The sequence below is a fragment of the Solenopsis invicta genome, chromosome 10 (assembly GCF_016802725.1).
Source record: "Solenopsis invicta isolate M01_SB chromosome 10, UNIL_Sinv_3.0, whole genome shotgun sequence".
NCBI lineage: Eukaryota > Metazoa > Arthropoda > Insecta > Hymenoptera > Formicidae > Solenopsis > Solenopsis invicta.
In genome coordinates, this window is record NC_052673.1 from 10124766 (window position 1) to 10143267 (window position 18502).

General features: G+C 30.9%; 1 protein-coding gene across 1 annotated transcript; it reads left to right on the forward strand.

Annotated features, from left to right (window-relative positions):
* Positions 1-8639: 8639 nt before the first annotated feature.
* LOC120356775 (cilia- and flagella-associated protein 298) lies at positions 8640-13698 on the forward strand. The gene is made up of 5 exons (XM_026137662.2): positions 8640-9742; positions 11047-11196; positions 12172-12257; positions 12333-12503; positions 13149-13698. The coding sequence occupies exons 1-5, from the start codon at positions 9604-9606 to the stop codon at positions 13416-13418; spliced, it is 816 nt and encodes a 271-aa protein (XP_025993447.2). The 5' UTR covers positions 8640-9603; the 3' UTR covers positions 13419-13698.
* The last annotated feature ends 4804 nt before the right edge of the window (positions 13699-18502 follow it).

Below are 18502 nucleotides of genomic sequence, written 5' to 3' on the forward strand. Positions count from 1 at the left end.
AGAGATATTAGAGAAATTCGCAAAAATAGTTTAACTCAAATATTTCGTACTTTGACTGATATAACTCTTTCGTTTTTCACTTTAGCGATTCGATCCATTATGATAAAAGTTAGAACTCTTTGGTGGGCTGTCAGAACACAGAGATATTAGACGAACTCGCAAAAAAGTTACAGCTTTTTAAAGTTGGAGATTTTTGAAGTTGGCCCCCCAAATTTTTATATAGTGTTTTTTTATTGCTTTAATCAACAGAACTTTTTTTTTAATCATTCGAAGACTCTAGAACTCTTCGAGGAGCAACCAGAACTGTGCATATTTTTTTCAAATTTTGAAAAAGTGATGCCAACTTCACAGAGATTTTTTGAATTCTCTTTTCATTTGGAGAAAATGATCTGGTGTGCCTTCCTTGTTTCAAAATCAGTATATCTTCCTTTTTATTGATTTTGTGTATTCAAACACATATTCTTTCTCACAGTTTTTCCTGTTTTGCTATTTTATCTTTTTCAATATTGAAGAAAAAACAATTAAATAAAATACTTTTTCTTGGATTTGTTGTACCGGCGGATGCAACAAGTAAATATTCAAGATTTAATCCGTTTGAAGGTTTGAAACCAGCGAGAAGGACACTTGGAGGACTCGCGGGGTAGCCAATAACACTTTCACTTTCTTATTACCAGAAGTCATACATCTTTTAATGTGACAAATTAATTCTATAAGTCATTATTTTTAATTTAATTAAGTTTAAAAAATTATTAATTGTTACAATCTTGACTTGTTTATATTTAAACAAAATATTTGGCGGTACAGCAACAGACAACTGTTTTGTGTGTACATTTTTTCCATCAAAATCAATATTTTCTAGAAGTTTACTTTGTACTTTTTTAGCATTGTTAGCATTCCTATCTTTCCGCTAATGTTTGAAAAATTTTGTTTTTTGTTATAGATTGAAGTATACGAGACTGACAGAAACATGGCTGAATTAGATAATGGAAGACTCGACGTAAAAGATCTAAGTAGTTCGAACAAAAAGATGTCTCCGTTGAGGTATTACTGCAGGTGCAGCGTTAGCACTGAGTATATTTTAAACTGTCTTTTGATTTATGTAATACTTATTTTGGCGCAGACATTTGATTCATAAGAATGCAGCAATAAGGTCTCAATCACGGTAAATTACCACAAAACATTTTTATTTCTTTTACATTGAGTATATTTTAAACTGTCGTTTTTAATTTATGTAATACTTATTTTGACGCAGACGTTTGATTCAAAAAGCTCCAAAAAATGTAGATGTAAAAGCTTTCAAATTATGTTAAAAACGCAAGAAGAAGTGATTAAGAATTTACGTAAAAAAAAAACAAAGACTTACAATTAGAGGAACTTACTGTTAAGCAATACAACAAAATTCGAGTATTACAAAATGCTATTTAAGATATAAAAAGAAATATCCGCGTTTTTTGCCGAGTTTGTCCAAGAACTCGGAAAGATATTATATTAAATTTATTACCACTTTATTAACACTTGTATAATTAAAAACATTTATTAAACATTAATTTAATATTTATTTATTTTTATTATACGAACGTTTTTATGTTTCAGAAGGCTCGACGCAAAAGATCAAAGTTCGAGCAAAAAAATATCCCCATTGAGGGATTACCCGAGATGCGGCATTAGCACCTGCAGTAATCACAGACGTTCTTGTTTTACAAAACATGAATTTTGCATTCAAAGGTGCAAACGCACTTTTGAATGGAAAAATAAAGGGTCAGCCACGGTAACTTACCACAAGAACGTATATAAAGTCTTTTTTTAATTTATGTAATACTTATGAGTTACTTCTACTTATTGTGTTTAACAGATAAAATTTCGTTTGGCTCACAAACAGAATAGTCACCTATAAAAACATTAAAACAAGCTCAATGTAAAATCATTCAATTGGAATTAGAAATACAGAAAAAAAGAAATACAAAGTTAGAAGAATTGAATTTAAAATTACACAACAAAAATCAAATCCCAGCCAGAAATGATTAGTCGAATCGACGTCGATTCGACGTCAATGCGTCGATAAATGGTCGATGATCGAAAACTAGTCGATATTTTTATCATTTTCTACTTTGTCATAAAAATTGTTTATTGAGTAATTGCGAATATTTTTGTAAAATTTCTATTAACTTTTATTCAATTTTACGTAGATCAACATAAATTGGAAGACGAAGTATATATTTTACTTTTTATTACATTGTTTTTATGCACTAAAAAGTCGAAATATCGGAATGCGATATGTGTTCTTTTGCATACACAATTAAATCAACATATAACTTGTATATAATCTTGATCTGCAAATTGTGTAGAGATGCATACATCATTTGCATGATTTAACAACTTTTTAATAGCAATAAATGGATCTTAAAAATTGTTACATTTGTTATAAAAGAATGACACTCGGAAAAAATTTTTTTTATATATTATTATTATATAATTATGTACACTTATATGTAAAATATGTCCGTATATATAATTATATTATATGTAATTATATACAATTTTATATAATTATATGTATATTTATTTACATATAAAGATACATAATACTAATATAAATTACATGTAAGTATATATAATCGTATATATTTATGTTTGGACATATTTTATATATAAAATATTTTTCCCCGGGCATTTAAAATAAATATATCACTAAGCTGCACTAAAATTTTTCATACACATGTATATTTATAATAATTTTCATATTTTATAACATTTATAATTATTATAAGAATTCATCATATTTGAAATTCTTCTAAAGGAATTTTTAAAAACCTTAAATATTGTCAAATTTTATAAGCTTTCTATGTAAAATGAGAAATGTAGAAAAAAGATTTTTTTATTATTATATTATTATATTATTATATTATTATATTATTATTAAATATACTCCCGAAATTCGCCCACATTGATCATTATCGTGCAAACAAGATTGATAAATTACGACTATTACCATTATCGAACGGCAGTGTACGGTAATATAAGTATGCATCACTTACGCTACGCTTTTAGACTTGGCGCGAATTGCAATTGTGTCTCTTGAATGGTTGCGTCTTACAGTTGAGCGCTTACTGTTATTGGTGTATTCTTCAAGAGCTAAAGGTCTGTTTGAATATTTTACTATGTTGATTTGATTTTATGTTTTAATTGTGAAATAGTTTGTTCTAGTTAAATAATGTTTTTTTTTTTATTTACATTATTATATTAGGTATATTATTTTTCACAAATGAAAGTAAAAGCCAAAGAAGAATTTAAAATGAATGATAGTGAAGTATTGTATTCAGTTATGGCTGCAGCTATTAGTAATTCTCTTGCATGTAAATATAATTTTCGAAGCGATGGCAATCAAAAGAGACCTTTTTGCAAATTACTATTGTGGGAAGTGATTATTGGTGAATACGTATTACTTTATAAATTTTATTTGTATTTTTTATAATAGTAGGAAAATACTTTGCCTTCAAATATTTCTTATTTGTGTCTAGTAATTTTACACAAAACATTTTATTTCTAGGCGCAATTCATAACAAGAGACCTAATGTATTTGTTACGGATTTATCATTATACATAGGACAATGGTTAAAGAATGCTCTATATCAAAAACAAGATGATGCAAGTTTTGGAAGACGTGATAAAAAGTTTAAAGAAACAGATAAGCATTTCTAATTATATTTTGTTTGGCAAATACACATATGCATTTATATTTTTACTCAACATTTTATTCACATATTAAAGTAATATATTACAGTAATAAATAGCATTTCGATATTACTCACGTTAATATTACCTGTTATAATCTCATTTCTAGATATTCCCAGTGAGAAATGATGACAAAATCGACGTCAATTCAACATCGATTCGACATCAAAATCATCAAAATGATATTATTTCGATGTCGATTTGATAGGTCATTTCTCGCTAGAAATTAGTATTAATTCGACATCAAATCGACATCAAATCGACTTGTCGATGACTGGTCGAAATTTAAGCCCATTTTTAAGTCGAATCGACTACACATTTCGACCATCGATCGACCAGTGTTATCGACGTCGAATCGACGTCAATTCGACTAATCATTTCTGGCTGGGATACTGCGTAATATAATACAAGATCTGAAAGAAAATATGAGTTTTTTGCCGAGTTCATCCATGGCTCAATCAAAAGGGTAAGTAGAAATGGTATATTAAATATTTATTTGTTATTTACTGTTATACGTTTTTATGTTTCAGAAGGCTCAACATAGAGCAAAATTTAAATAAAAAGTCCCCCTTGAGGGATTACTGCAGGTGCAGCGTTAGCACAGGTGTTCGTGTTATACGAAGCAAGAATTTTGCACTTAAAGGTGCAAATGCACTTTTGAGTGCAAAAATAAGGGCTCAGCCACGGTAAATTACCACAAGAACATATATAAAGTCTTTATTAATATATGTAATTTATAAATTTACTTCTACTTATTTAACAGATGGAATCTCGTTTGGCTCAAAAACAGAGTAAAGAGCCACCTGCAAACACATTAACGCAAAAACATCAGCAACTCACTCGAGAATTGGAAACGCAAACAAAACAAAATAAAGAACTAGAGGTATTAAAATTAAAATTTAAAAAATCAGAAGAATTAAATGTAAAATTATACAATAAAAATAAAATACTCCATAACATAATACAAGATTTAAAAGGAAATATGAGAGTTTTTTGCCGAGTTCGTCCACGAATAAGTAAATATATTTATAATAATAGCTGTTTAACGAACTATTATGAATTAGGGACGATCAGAGGATCCACGATTTCCTTTTTCGCAAATAACGAATATTCCTCATTTTATTATGAGAAAAAATGCGACAAAGCATAGAAATTGTTTCTGAGAAATATAACTCTCGAATGTTACAACCGGAGCGATAAGATTGTTAAGATAGAAACAAAAAAAAAGAAATTGTGCGTTGACAAAATCAAGAGCAATATTTGCTCAAATTACCCAAAGCATTGCTTTCGATATTCGATGGCAAATACAAGAACTGGCTATCGTTCAAGAATACATTTCGTAATATAATCTGATCGCAGGCAGAATTGTCGGACATAGATAAATTGCATTATTTGAAATTGACATTAACTGATGAAGTTGCCAATAAGATAAAGATTTTAACGGATGACGTAAGCTATGCGTAAGTGTTCGAATTACTCGAGCAATCGTTAAAAGTAATCCCGATACAAAATGATCCGTAAGACAAAGTCAGGATTTAAAAAAAAATACTTGAGTTTTATTTCAGTCCGTCGACGACGGGAGATAAAATTGAGTCTAACAGAAATTAGCAAAACTATAAATTAAAATTTATAGACCTGGCTTTGTCTGCCTAAATGACGTTTTGACACGAACCGGAAGAGTGACTAACCTTAATAAATATAGAAAACAAATCCTAAGCAAACAAAAGATATAAAAAATCAGAATTGTAAATTTCCTTAAAATGAAAATTGATAGATCCCTAAAACGAAAAAATTAATAATCTCCTGGATACACGAACAATACGTTGTACACAAAAAATACAAATGGAATGGATTTGTACGTTACTAATGTCCAACAAAACACATAGGCCAGAAGAACTATATGAACACCTTTGAACAGCGCATCGCAACCGAGTCAGGGCGGCTACACGTTTAAATGAACGGTAAGTTTATTTATACTTTAGTAAGTTTACTTTTTTAATTAAATTTAAATAATATAGTTATTGAAAAATAATACAATCTTTATTGGGATATAATTGAGATCAACTTATAATTTAATTTAGAATACACGGTGCGGCAACCGTGTATACAAATAATAATATATTATATAATAATTCAATTTGTATTGTAGATCATCGAGATCACATTCCATCACAAAAATAATAACTACAAATAGACACGAGGTATCGACACGACTTCCGAAAAGAGATTAAAACGTGTCTTCACACGTTCACTCAAATTGTACAAGGAAATTTGAGTATTGCATAGATAAACTGCATTATTTAAAATTGACATTAACGGACAAAGTTGTCAATAAGTTAAAAATTTTAACAGATGACGTAAGCTATGCGTAGGTGTTGGAATTACTCGAGCGATCGTTCGAAGTAACCCCGATACAAAATGATCCGTAAGGACAGACAAGTCAAGATTTGAAAAAAAAATACTTCAGTTTTATTCAAGTCCGTCGACGACGAGAGATAAAATTGAGTCGAGACGTCTAACAGGAATTATCAAAACTATAAATTAAAATTTATGGACCTGGCTTTGTCTGCCTGAATGACGTCTCGAATGACGAACCGGAAAAGTGACTAACGTTAATAAATATAGAAAGTGAATCCTAAGCAAACGAAAGATATAAGAAATCAGAATTGTAAATCTCCTTAAAATGAGAATTGATAGATCCCTAAAGTGATTGGGCGATGCGACAATTCGTCCCTCTTAGAATTAAGTAAATACATATGATTGAGGTTTTGAAAGAAGACACACATGAGTGCTACAAACATTTTGTCTCTAGGTCTTTAGCTAAGATCTTTGCGGCAAGAAGTCTAGAATCTGACTGTCGAGAAGTTAAAGGCACCTAAAAAAGATAATAAATTCTTGAAGAAAAATGTTGAAAATTGAAAAAAGTAAAGTTTTACAATGCTCCTTCTTGCAACTTAGTATCTGTTGTGTCGTAATAAAGTTATACTCCAATTTTCCAAGCAATTCTAATTGTACATAAATCGACTCCTTAACAAATTTAATCGCTTTAGATATATTCATAATACATATAAATTATAATTATTAAATTTATCGTTTTAATGGTTAAATTTACCGGATTTAATTTGATAAATTTAATAATTGACGTGTCAGCATAAGAGTTAATATAACTTTATCCATCTATTTAGCCCTGCCGCCAAGTGTCGTTAATATATTTTTTCAGTATTCAAAGAACTACTCCTACTGCATCATCATCGTCCAGAGAAATACAATCATTGTTGTCGATATCATCAACAATCTTCGATCAAACTACATTATTTGTCATGTATCGTAAAGATTTGATTCAAAAAATTAATAAATTGCAATCTTGTTTACTCGCCATTGCCATCTTTTTGATAACATTTCCATCATTGCATTCATTCCATTATGTGATTCAATTTCCATATTGCCATTCCATTGCCATCATTAACATCGAGAACATTGTCATAATTGCCATCATTTCCACCATTGCCATCATTGCCGTCAGGCTATATATATTGTCATTGTCATCATTTCCATTATTGCCATTCCATTAACATCATTGCATTCATTCCAATATTTCCATCCCATTGCCATCCCATTTCCATCATTTCCACAATTGCCATCGATTAATATCGAGAAGAATTTGATTAAAATCCGTTACTTTACTGATTAACACTTTAATACCTTATATCGTATATTATTATATAATTCTTTATTAATTTTTTTTGTAAAGTTTTGATTAATCTTTACGTGATATTTCGTAAAAAACTGTTGAAAGGTTGTATTAAAATCAGATCAATAATCTTCACGTTTGTAAATTAGAGAATAAAAATAATACTCAAGTATCCATATATTTCATTGATTTTTATTACATTATTATTATTATTATTATTATTATTATTATTATTATTATTATTTATTGTGCCATATTAATCGCGCGTATTATCATTTGTAAATCATGCGTATGCATGTATATGCCATTGTAACATAATAAAAAAAGAGTGGGCGCTTTCTAGTCTCTCTACGTCCCTGCGCTGAAATCGTCCGAAATCCTCTTTCTGAATTTTACGGCCTAAACGTAGCACGGAAAACGTGAAGGGTCGAGAGGGGAGTGAAGAGGAGGGTATCCATAGAGATAACATCGCCGCTTGCTCCATGTCTATCACCGCGATGCTTTCTCTCTCTAACTGAAGGCCTAAACAATTAAAGGACAATCACGTTAAAAGAGAAAGAGAGAAAGAGTGAGAGAGAGAGAGTTGCGTCAAGATTTAAAAAAATTAAAAAAGCTAATTTTTTCAAAAGCATAATTTGAAGACATTTAAATAATAAAGAATTATGTAAAAATAAAAAGATGGTATATTTATTCGTGGAAAGACATTTATTTCTTCTTCATCATATGATGCGATGTTAATTACAATTATTTTTTAAGTACTGCGTAAAATAAATGTTTCTTTATTAAAGAACCAAATTCTCTCTGTTACTATTAAACATCTTTTTTAAGTAAAAATATGATTGTGCAAAATATGGGCATAAACGTATTGATATGTATTAATATCAATGTTAATGTAAATAATTCAGACTATAATAAATAAAAAATTACGCGAAAGTAGACGTAATTAATCATTTGTGCACATTCTCGACCCCTGTTCTGGATGCAACACACGCGATACGCGTCAGATTTTATTTGCAGCAAAATGGATGTTAGCACGGACAACAACCTACATCCATTTCTCGAGAGATGGATGTGGGTTGTTGTCCGTGCTAACATCCACACTGTTTTTAACGACGGGTTGCAAAATGGATGTGACACGTAGTTCCCATTCTGACCAGAATAGATGTGCGTCACTAGTGTACGGGAGTTTCGAAGCGTTATAGGAAAAAGGCCGCCGTGGCCGCTCTCAGGTTCCTCTCTGGTTTAGCCTTCTCATCCAACTCCTGCTGGCGTTCCATACGTGGGATACACTTGCCAACACGTATCAACATTTTGTTGATTTTGATAGATTTATTAGCCGCTTCTTCTGTTTCGAAATAAACAAAACCCTTTGATGCCTTATCTTGTCTCGCGTAATCTTGCAATCGAGTATATCACCGAATGCAGAAAACATATGATACATCGCTTTATTATTTATGTTTTTATCTAAGTTCTTGATAAATACACTTCCGGCATCCGACTTGCGTAGGAAGGGATCGTTCCGGAACATCATCCGAATAGGCCGCCCTTTTATAATTTCGAAGTTCATAGTATCAAAAAGGCGCGTCAGCCGGTTGCCGAAAGTTGACATATGCGTGGCCCAGCGAGCGGCGGGTGATCATGTCGCGGCACACGCGTATCAACAGCACAGACCCAGCCGTTGAAAACTTTTCGAACAGCGTCACCTCGGTGATGGTGTGCAGATTGTCCATGTAAAGCGAGGCCGTGAAATAGTTTGGCGCTTCAAGATTCATGGCGGCAGCGGTAGTAGTAAAGTGTCTCGTTGGATTTTTCTTGTCAGCCGTTTATCAAACACGCAAACTTTTCATTCCAATTTTACTCACATTGATAGCCAGTTATATTCGCATTGTTTAATCGATAACCTGTGTTACCATGGGCGATGCTTCCTGATGTTCAGGCCTGCTTTTGGATGAATATATGTTTGATCGGATGTTTAGTTCTTCATGGTTTCTCGCGACAATTCGTGACAATTCGCACTTAGCAGAATTTATTTCGACACTCAAATCAAATTAATGACTATAATATATTCATCGTCTCAATCAAAAGCCTCGTGTTAACGAAGATATTGAATCGCGACCTATTATATTAATCTTTAGCGCAGAAATTTCAATTTTGGTTAAAAGTTTTAACTATCGGTAAATATGGTGAGATTGCATGTGAAGAAAGGTGACGAGAGCCAATTTTTGTATGATACCAATGTAGAGGCGAATGTGGACGATGTCGTACGTGACATCGTAGTGATTTACAACGGTCGTTTGAAGATTTCAAGAATTTGTTATGGTAAATTCGGTTATGTATTCTTAACAAAAGTAGGTTAACAAAAGTATAAATATTATAGAAGTTCATAGGATATATAGAACGAACGTGATTTATAATTTACTAAAGAGGAGAAAAAGGTTTGTGGAATAGCAGGAGAATCGTGAAACAATAATCAATGTCATGAAAGGCATTTTTATTTATAGAAAAATATAAATCAATGATCTTTCGTAGATTTTACACACAAATAAGTGCCACAAAACAAAGTTTTGCGAACATTTCATAAAAAATATGTATTGTATTAAAAAAATATTTTTCAATTTTTTTGGCTTAAAAATTTTTAAACAAAATTTAAAACTTTTTAAAATAATTTCTTTGCTTCTAATAAACATTATAAGCCTACATGTAACATGACTTTATTTGCCGAATTTGTACACACATTACGACACACAATAAATTCAATAATATTATTTGAAATTTACATTCAAAGCCTTCAAGTTGGGTTGAAGTAAAAAAATGAATATGTAACATACTTTTCAAAATTACATAGCGAATATACATCTGTAAACATTTTTGCTACCTGCAAAACTAAAATTTAGCTTTTATAAAAACATTAATGATGAACACTAAAGATCAATATAAACCATCGTACAATGTCTAAATAGACAATAAGTAATTTTAACGGGCGCTCTTTGAATTTAACACGAATTATATGAAATATCATGATATTCTACCCATGTGACCGCCGTCTTTTCTCTATGTTTGGAGAATTCTGATTTATTTTGAATAAATATATTTTACAATAACTATTTTAATAGTTTACAAATACAAGAAAAATGATTTTTTTTCATTTTTTTTATATGAGATTGAATGTGCGGAGTAAACGTCAAATTCTTTTAATATACAATATCTTAATTGATATCGTTATCCTTTCTTATGGCATAAAAGAAACATTTAGTAGTCGTTCAGAGCGAAGCTACAGAGAATATTGAACAGAATCCCTAAGTTATGAATAATCAGCAACAAAGATAGTACCGTTTGCTTCTTATGAGCTTTTGTGGCACGAGGTGAACAACTCATCAGGCCCTGGCCTCGCAGTCGGAATATTAACGCGAAAAATCCATTAGTGATTATCTCTTCGAGGCACACCCGCGGCTAGTAATAACAGCATATAGTAAGAAGTCGAGGCCCGAGTTTATGAACCCATCTATCCTGAGTATCGTGTGATATTAGTCACGCAGGATAATTATACGGACTTATACTTGACCGGTCGCTCTCACTCTCCCTCTCGTTCGCTCTCTCACGGATATCTCATTCGTGAAAAATAGAGATCGAGGAGCTGGCTAAGCACGGCGTGATGTTACCACCTGACATAATGGGCCTTACGGACGAGCAGGTCGAGGAGCTCAAGCTCAAGGACGAATGGGCCGACAAGTGCGTGCCCTCGAGCGGTTGGACTTTCAACAGAGACAAGATGGGTACGTAACATTGTTCATCGGCACGGGATAATAATAGGTTTCGTTACAAAAAAAGCGAACACCTTTTAGTATAATCGATAATGAGGCATGGCTCTTTTGAAAGCATTTAAAAAATAAATAAGCCTGCGAAGCTAGTAAATAAAGCAAAATATAATGTACTTGTGTTCTATTATTATATCAATTTACAGTTTATACCCAGGAATAATGATAAGTCGGATCGATATTGATTCGACGTCGATGGCGTCGATAACTTTTCCATGTCGAAAAATATTAATCAGATCGACATCGATCAGACGTCGGCAGTACACATAGCACACGTATTTATAAATAATACTTTTAAAAATACATGTATTTTTAATCAAATGTTTCTGGTGTGACTTTTCCGTCCTTTCAGTCCATGTTAAACGACTCTCGAGAAATAATGGAATTGATGTCGAATCGATATCAATTCGATGTCGATATTAACAATATCCAAATAGCATCAAAATTTGAACATTTTAATATCGATGCAGACGTCAAATTTGATTTCATTTCAATCGTTAAAATGATATCGATTTGATGTTGATCCGACTAATCATTTCTCCCTGGGTAATATTATTTATTTTATTTGTATCTCAATGACATAAGTGCCAACTATATTATTAAGATTATCCCTTACATGCATTTTCTTTTTATTATCCTCGATACTCTTAATTTCTATTATATTATTTTCTATTTATCTGCTTTTTTACTTCTAAATTTTGATAAAACTTTAAACTAACTGTTTTAAAACTATTTTAACATAATCTTTATATCTTAGAAAAATCTTATCATTACACAAAGATGCATAAAAAGTTTTTGCTATTTCTTTAGTTTTAAAAATGTTCACAAAGCAATATAAAGTTTTGCTAAAAATGCGAAAATAAATTGGAGATTTTATTTGATATTGATATACATCTCACATGATAAATTAAGACTGAGTTTAGATACATACAGGTCGTAGAAACGGTCGACAACCAAATGAAAAGATGCAAGAGGTACTGAAGAAAACTATCGAGGACGCACGTACCATGACATCGAAAGTAAATGCAATTTAATGCGTTACATTTTATTTTCTTTAAACTCCCTATTAACAAATTCTTCAATTATAACTGTAGAAATTAGTGCAACAAGAGAAATTGGTTACCCAAAAGACGGTCCAAGAAGCTTTGGATTTGTTAAGAGGCGCCGTGACGATCGTTTATCCGATGGGACTGCCGCCACACGACGTGATACGTCAAGAGTTTGAGAATACCGAAGACCTCACCGGTACTCAAGCATCTCTCGAGGTACGTATTGTATTTTGAAAATTAATAATTGATATAACAATATAAGACAGCACAAACGCTTGAAAAGATATCGTTTTAAAGACACTCAAATTTTTGAGCAAACCATTTATGTTCAATGAACATTAAGAAACATTTAATTCAATTAATTTACGTTCTTATAACGTAAGAATAGTTTAACATTTTTAAAATCTATTTATCATTCATCAAACAGTTGAAATGTCTTATGTAAGGACAATATTTTAAATTAATAGAAAAAGTGTTGAAAGATATTAGACATGATAAGATATTAAAACGTAAACTTATAAAACACTTGTAAAACATTTTTATAAAACATTTTAACATTTACTAAATAGTTAAAAAAAATACTATCAAATTGTAAACGTTTCAGGTTAAATATTTAAAATTGATTTTTAACACTTATTAAAGTGTCTTGAATTTGTATTGTTTAGGTTCTTTAGATGTTACAAAAATATTCAAATGTACAAGAAAATTTAATTTTTTGTTTAAAAAATATTTTACAGACGTTTAAAAGAAATCTCAGTATAAACAAACATTTAAACTTTTGTGTTGCCTGCAAGAAAATTAAGCACACTGAAGATTGGCGACATCTTCATTGGCATTTAGAAAGATACATACTTGTTCCAGGTAATCGATATGCAACTGGCTCAACTATGGTTCTCCGGAAAGGAATTATTACCTGGGAAAAAGATGAAGGACTTCGTGGGAAATAACGAGAAGACCAAGATAATCGTGAAGCTACAGAAAAGAGGCTCTGGAAAACCGGCGAGGGAACCGTTAATGTCGGAAGACGAGCGGAAACAATTGATGTTGGACGCGTATCGTCGTCAAGAACAGCTGAAGGTAAGTGTCGTTCTTTATACCTCGATAATGTCTCGGATGATTCGTCGAAGGTAAGGTGTATTTTTTTATTACTGTGCAAATAAAATCTAGCAATTGAGTGCAATAGGAGCGTATAGGTGTTTTAATTAAATCTCAAAAAGTTTGGATAAACTTTTGAATAACATCGACGTTAACAACAAATGGTGATCAAGCTGTAGTTGAGCTTGACGCGTTCTGTTTTATCCCCAACTGCTCGTCTAAAAATCAATAGAACATACAACTTACAAATAGAAATAATAGCAGAATTTTCTAAATTTTGTAATTATCTATCAGTGAAATTACTGATAATTTTGCAATTTGCAATACATGTTCTGAAAGAATTATAAGAGAAAATCGATTTGATTACTAGTTATGAGGTATGCCAGAACGAGAACTCGCTTCCATTGATCTACGTACTTGGGAAAAGATAGTACATGCCTATCGATCACACGCGTGTCCTCTGCACGTCCTATTCGAAGTAGGGTAGCTTATTTCAGAAACAGCTTGCGGGCTGTTTAAACTGATACTGATCTTTTGAACCATTCTTATGTTGACACGAGCCTTCTTTAATTGCAAATTTTTTCTTGCAAACGAATAATCTAACTTCTGGAACATTGAATGAAAATTAATTTAAAATTACACAGTCCATAAACTTGATTTAATTTAAATAATATATTATTTTAATATGAAACAAGATAGTTTAATTTACGATATAAAATTGCAGTATAAAATTTCTTTATGTATTGATTATTTCATTTATACTGAAATGCGATATCGTTCTTTAAATTATGTACTTCTTTATAGAATTGTTCAATAATTATAATCTAATTATTTAATATATATCAGAAATATCTTCATATAAATTATTTTTTATTTATTTGCGTAGATATATTTTTGTGCTTTTTATTAGTAAGTTTATTTTAAAATAAGTCACATAAATGAAAATTAATTAAAATTAGTCGTCACGGGAATAATTACAGAGACTAATAGGTAGGTGTAATGAACTCATAGAAGCAAATGCTCCATTTCCATTGTTTCCGTTATCGATCTGAGGTCGCAACAAATAGCCTCTAGTATGACTTTCAGGTATAATGAACGAACAAAAATCAATAATTGATTAAGAGAAGCTAATGTTTCCAGAGAATCTATTTTATACATCCTACCTACTATTTAATCTATTTTATTATCTTCAAGTACGTGGATTGCACGAATATCTCTCTTTAGATAGCAACAGGTATGCTAATCTTCCCAAATTATTGTTTGCTTGACTAAAATCATAAGCCATACAGTGTTTTATCAAAGGATAACTGACTCTATTGCTTCTCAAAGATTTATCTTACTCGATTCTTTTGTATAATTTCTTTGAACGAAGTATAAGCTTAATTTTTTATTGAATACATAGCTAAAAAAAATATATAGTTGCATTCTTTTTCCTCTACGTATTTGATCAAAAATTAAGTTTATTAACCCCATTTTATTTTTGGATAATATTTCTTAAACAAAAGCTAAAAATAAAATTTTAAAAACATAAACGCAAACTAAAAAGTGCCTTCTATCAAATGGTATAGCAATTTTTATACTACTATTTTGTATTCTATAATAATATACATATGTTTTTACAACATAATCCAAAAAGGGCCTCTGAGAAATTGGGCACCAAAACTGGCACCTTAGGTAATAATGATAGAATTCTGACACGGCTCCGTAGTGGAGAAGGTAATTATAAAATACATAAAATAATAAAATATGTTCTCATATTGTTAAATTAAACAAAGTTAAAATAAAAATGAAAAGACTAGAATTAAACTTTTCGCTTTATACATTTTTATGGGACGTTATGTGTATATGCGGATCTGTCATTTCCAACGTTATTTTTCATATCTTATAGTATTAAAGAAAATGTGAAAAAATTCACATGAAATATTCTCAACATTGTAGTTAAGATTTCATAGTTATTGTCTGTTCTTTTGGAGAAGGAGATAGTCCGTTTTATGCTATATAGCGATGTTTCAAATTGCATTACGAGAAAAATATGAAAGAGAAAACTATAAACAGAACAATTTTAAGAAGCTACAAACATGAAATACTGTAATATTACCAATAGTAATATGCACTATTGTTTTAAATATACAATTTGCAAGAGACAATCGTGTAAATTCCATTTTCATTCTTCAAGAATTTATTTAGTAGTTTTTATTTATAAAAAAGCCATGAATATATGAATTGTGGGTTTTTGTTTTTTTAATCATATCTGAGCAGATGTTTTTATCAATATAAATTGACTGCAATGTTTATTTAAAGAGATATGAGGATGCTGCTTTAGGAGGGATAAGCCTGTATTGACGATTTTCCTCTACATTTTATAAGACACACACACACACACACACACACACACACACACATATATGTCTTCAATAAATTTGCGAAACACACATACACATATGTATATATAATCGATTACTTATATATAATCGATACTAAAATATAAAATCTCTTATATTGTGTTATACAGTATTAATGATTTAGCAAGATTACTGTTTCAAATATCCGACAATATTAAATACATTAATATTGTAAGTCATTAAAGTGAAACCAATGACATAATAATAATATTAATTATTATTATGTCGTTGGTTTCACTTTAATGACTTACAATATTAATATATTCAATATTATGTCACCGATTTCAATTTAATGACTCACAATATTAATATACAATTATTATTATTACGTAACACAAAATACTAGGAACATCCATGTAAATATAAACATATTGATCCAATCATATTCTTTTATTAAAACTAATTTCAAAGAACTTTGCGAATTATTTCGTCAAAATTATCGGTTTTAATTGTATCAGTTAATCAACACAGTGAAAATTTTTGTTTTTTTAATCCATAAAATTGCTTGGCAATAATGCCTTTATCTCGTCTTAAAAAAGACTTAAATGAAAAGATGCACTCATAAAAAATCTCATTAAGAATCATTGTGTTGGTTTACGCGGCACGTACAAGAAATTGTGTCTGTGAATTTTCATGATGTTTCATTTACTCTTCTTAGAGAAATCGATAGAACGAAGCCGCAATGTTTGTTATCACGTAATTTGTTCAGTTTGTCCAATGAGCCGTCCCTAAGTTCCAATATTTTTCCTGTCTGGAGAACGAAGGCGGAATTTTTATTCCGCCTCTAGAATTCACAATAGAACTTTTACCGTAATTCTATAACATATTTTTCTATAGATTGTAACTATCGTTCTATTCGAAATTGTTGGTTTTCTTTTTGTCTACATATGTACAAAAGAATAAATCTATTATTGTGTAAACTGGATAAATATATCCACTCGTTACGCGCGCGCGTTCATTATTTTTACAGAACGTTATACCTCACGGAGTTATGTAAAAGAAGAAAACTTTAGGTTGATTAGTATTCTTCAAAAATTCGTTGTTGAACACGGTATGTCAGTATTAAGAAATTATTTTCAAACAACTATATTTAGCAATGCGTAAAGGGCAAAATTTCTATTCGTTGCTCCATGTTTACCAAAGCTTACTATTCTAAATAACTCCCCTTTGTTTTTTTTATGACACAATTCCCTTGCGGTCGTATCTTGATTTTCCCTGGGAAGGTGGTCTTGCCACATAATGCGGTCCGACGTCTGAAAGCTTCCATTATTTGGTCACATTTTTATGTTCGTCCAACAATAAGACTTCCATTAAACATCGAGTTCACAAACTTTTTATGACACGTCGATGCATAAATGCGAAGTACTAGCTTTCTCTTATCTCTCTCTTTCTTTGTACATACATTGTGATGCGTGGTAATTATGAAGAGCTCTTCTAATATCGAGCGACGAGCTGCGTGATTGACAGGACGCACTTGATTTTCATCTGCAGTTGCTGCGAATGTAGGTCAATGACAATTCGGTTTTATGTTTGTTTTTATTGAAACGATACGATCACATTTCGCGTACATTTCGAGGGGACAATAGAAATTATAAGAAGACAAATTTAAAAAGACAAAAACTAGTCGTGATGATGATGATGGATCGTTCTTGTCTACATCAGACGTCCAAATGTCACGATTTTAATATGAATTACTCATATTGTACTATAAACTATTTTCTATTATTAAAATTATATTTTACATCAATATGTCTATTGCGCACATACATTTTTGCAGAAATATAAATTGTATTCCTTGCATTTCTGTAATATACCTAATAATTATAATATTACCGTAATGCACGAAGAGAATAATTCCTATTTCTGCAAAAATGTGAATCATAAAGAGAGAAACAACCAATTTCTTTTTAAAGAACATTTTTCAAGCGCTTTGCAATCTTGTACAAAATTGTAGTACATTAGAGGGGTAAAAGTGTACTCGTTTCTCTCCAAGGCCAGGAAACGTTCCCCGCGGTAGATTAATTTGCATGGGCGTATTACAAACGAACGGCAGATATGAGAAACGTTTCATTCTTATAGGACCTTCGAGCGATGCCCTCGACACGAAGTGCTTCATATCACGCAATGTGCGGTGATATTATTTTATTACGGTTCGATGACGTGCGCATCGCATTTCAATCACGGGGAGAATTCTTAAAGGGCAAGTGAAATTTTAACTCAACGTCAATTGTTTTATTAATAAGAAAAGTGTACGGAGTATATTCCATGAAGCTTTTTCTTCGATTGTCTCCCTTTTCTGTATCGTATTTTGTAATCTCACGGGCACTCAACATTTATTGCGGACTGTTTATAGAAGCAATTCTGGGCGGATTAATTTTAACGGAAGTTAAAACAGGATGTGGATAAATATGCGAGGGAAAATACGGGTAATTTGCACATGAAGAACTTTATTTAAAAAAAAAAAAAAAAGGGAAATGATCTTTTATAATCGGCACATTCACATATATGTCACAAACGTATTTTACATAAAGGCATACCACAGAATTGTATTCTTTATATACATATGTATACTAAGCTAACAGCATTAATTATACATACAAAGAGGATTAGCCCTTTCTCTAGTCACATAATTAATCACGTATACAATCATTCGCCATTCGCATAATTGTATCCATTTGACAATGACTAGTTATCTTGCAGTTCCCTTATAATCGATCT

What these genes read in the sequence shown, in the direction of transcription:
- LOC120356775 (XM_026137662.2), top strand. Translation starts at nt 9,604, where the DNA reads ATGGTGAGATTGCATGTGAAGAAAGGTGACGAGAGCCAATTTTTGTAT. An exon ending in TTTCAACAGAGACAAGATGG is followed by an intron (nt 11,197 to 12,171) that starts GTACGTAACATT and finishes AGATACATACAG; the next exon opens with GTCGTAGAAACGGTCGACAA. An exon ending in GTACTCAAGCATCTCTCGAG is followed by an intron (nt 12,504 to 13,148) that starts GTACGTATTGTA and finishes TACTTGTTCCAG; the next exon opens with GTAATCGATATGCAACTGGC.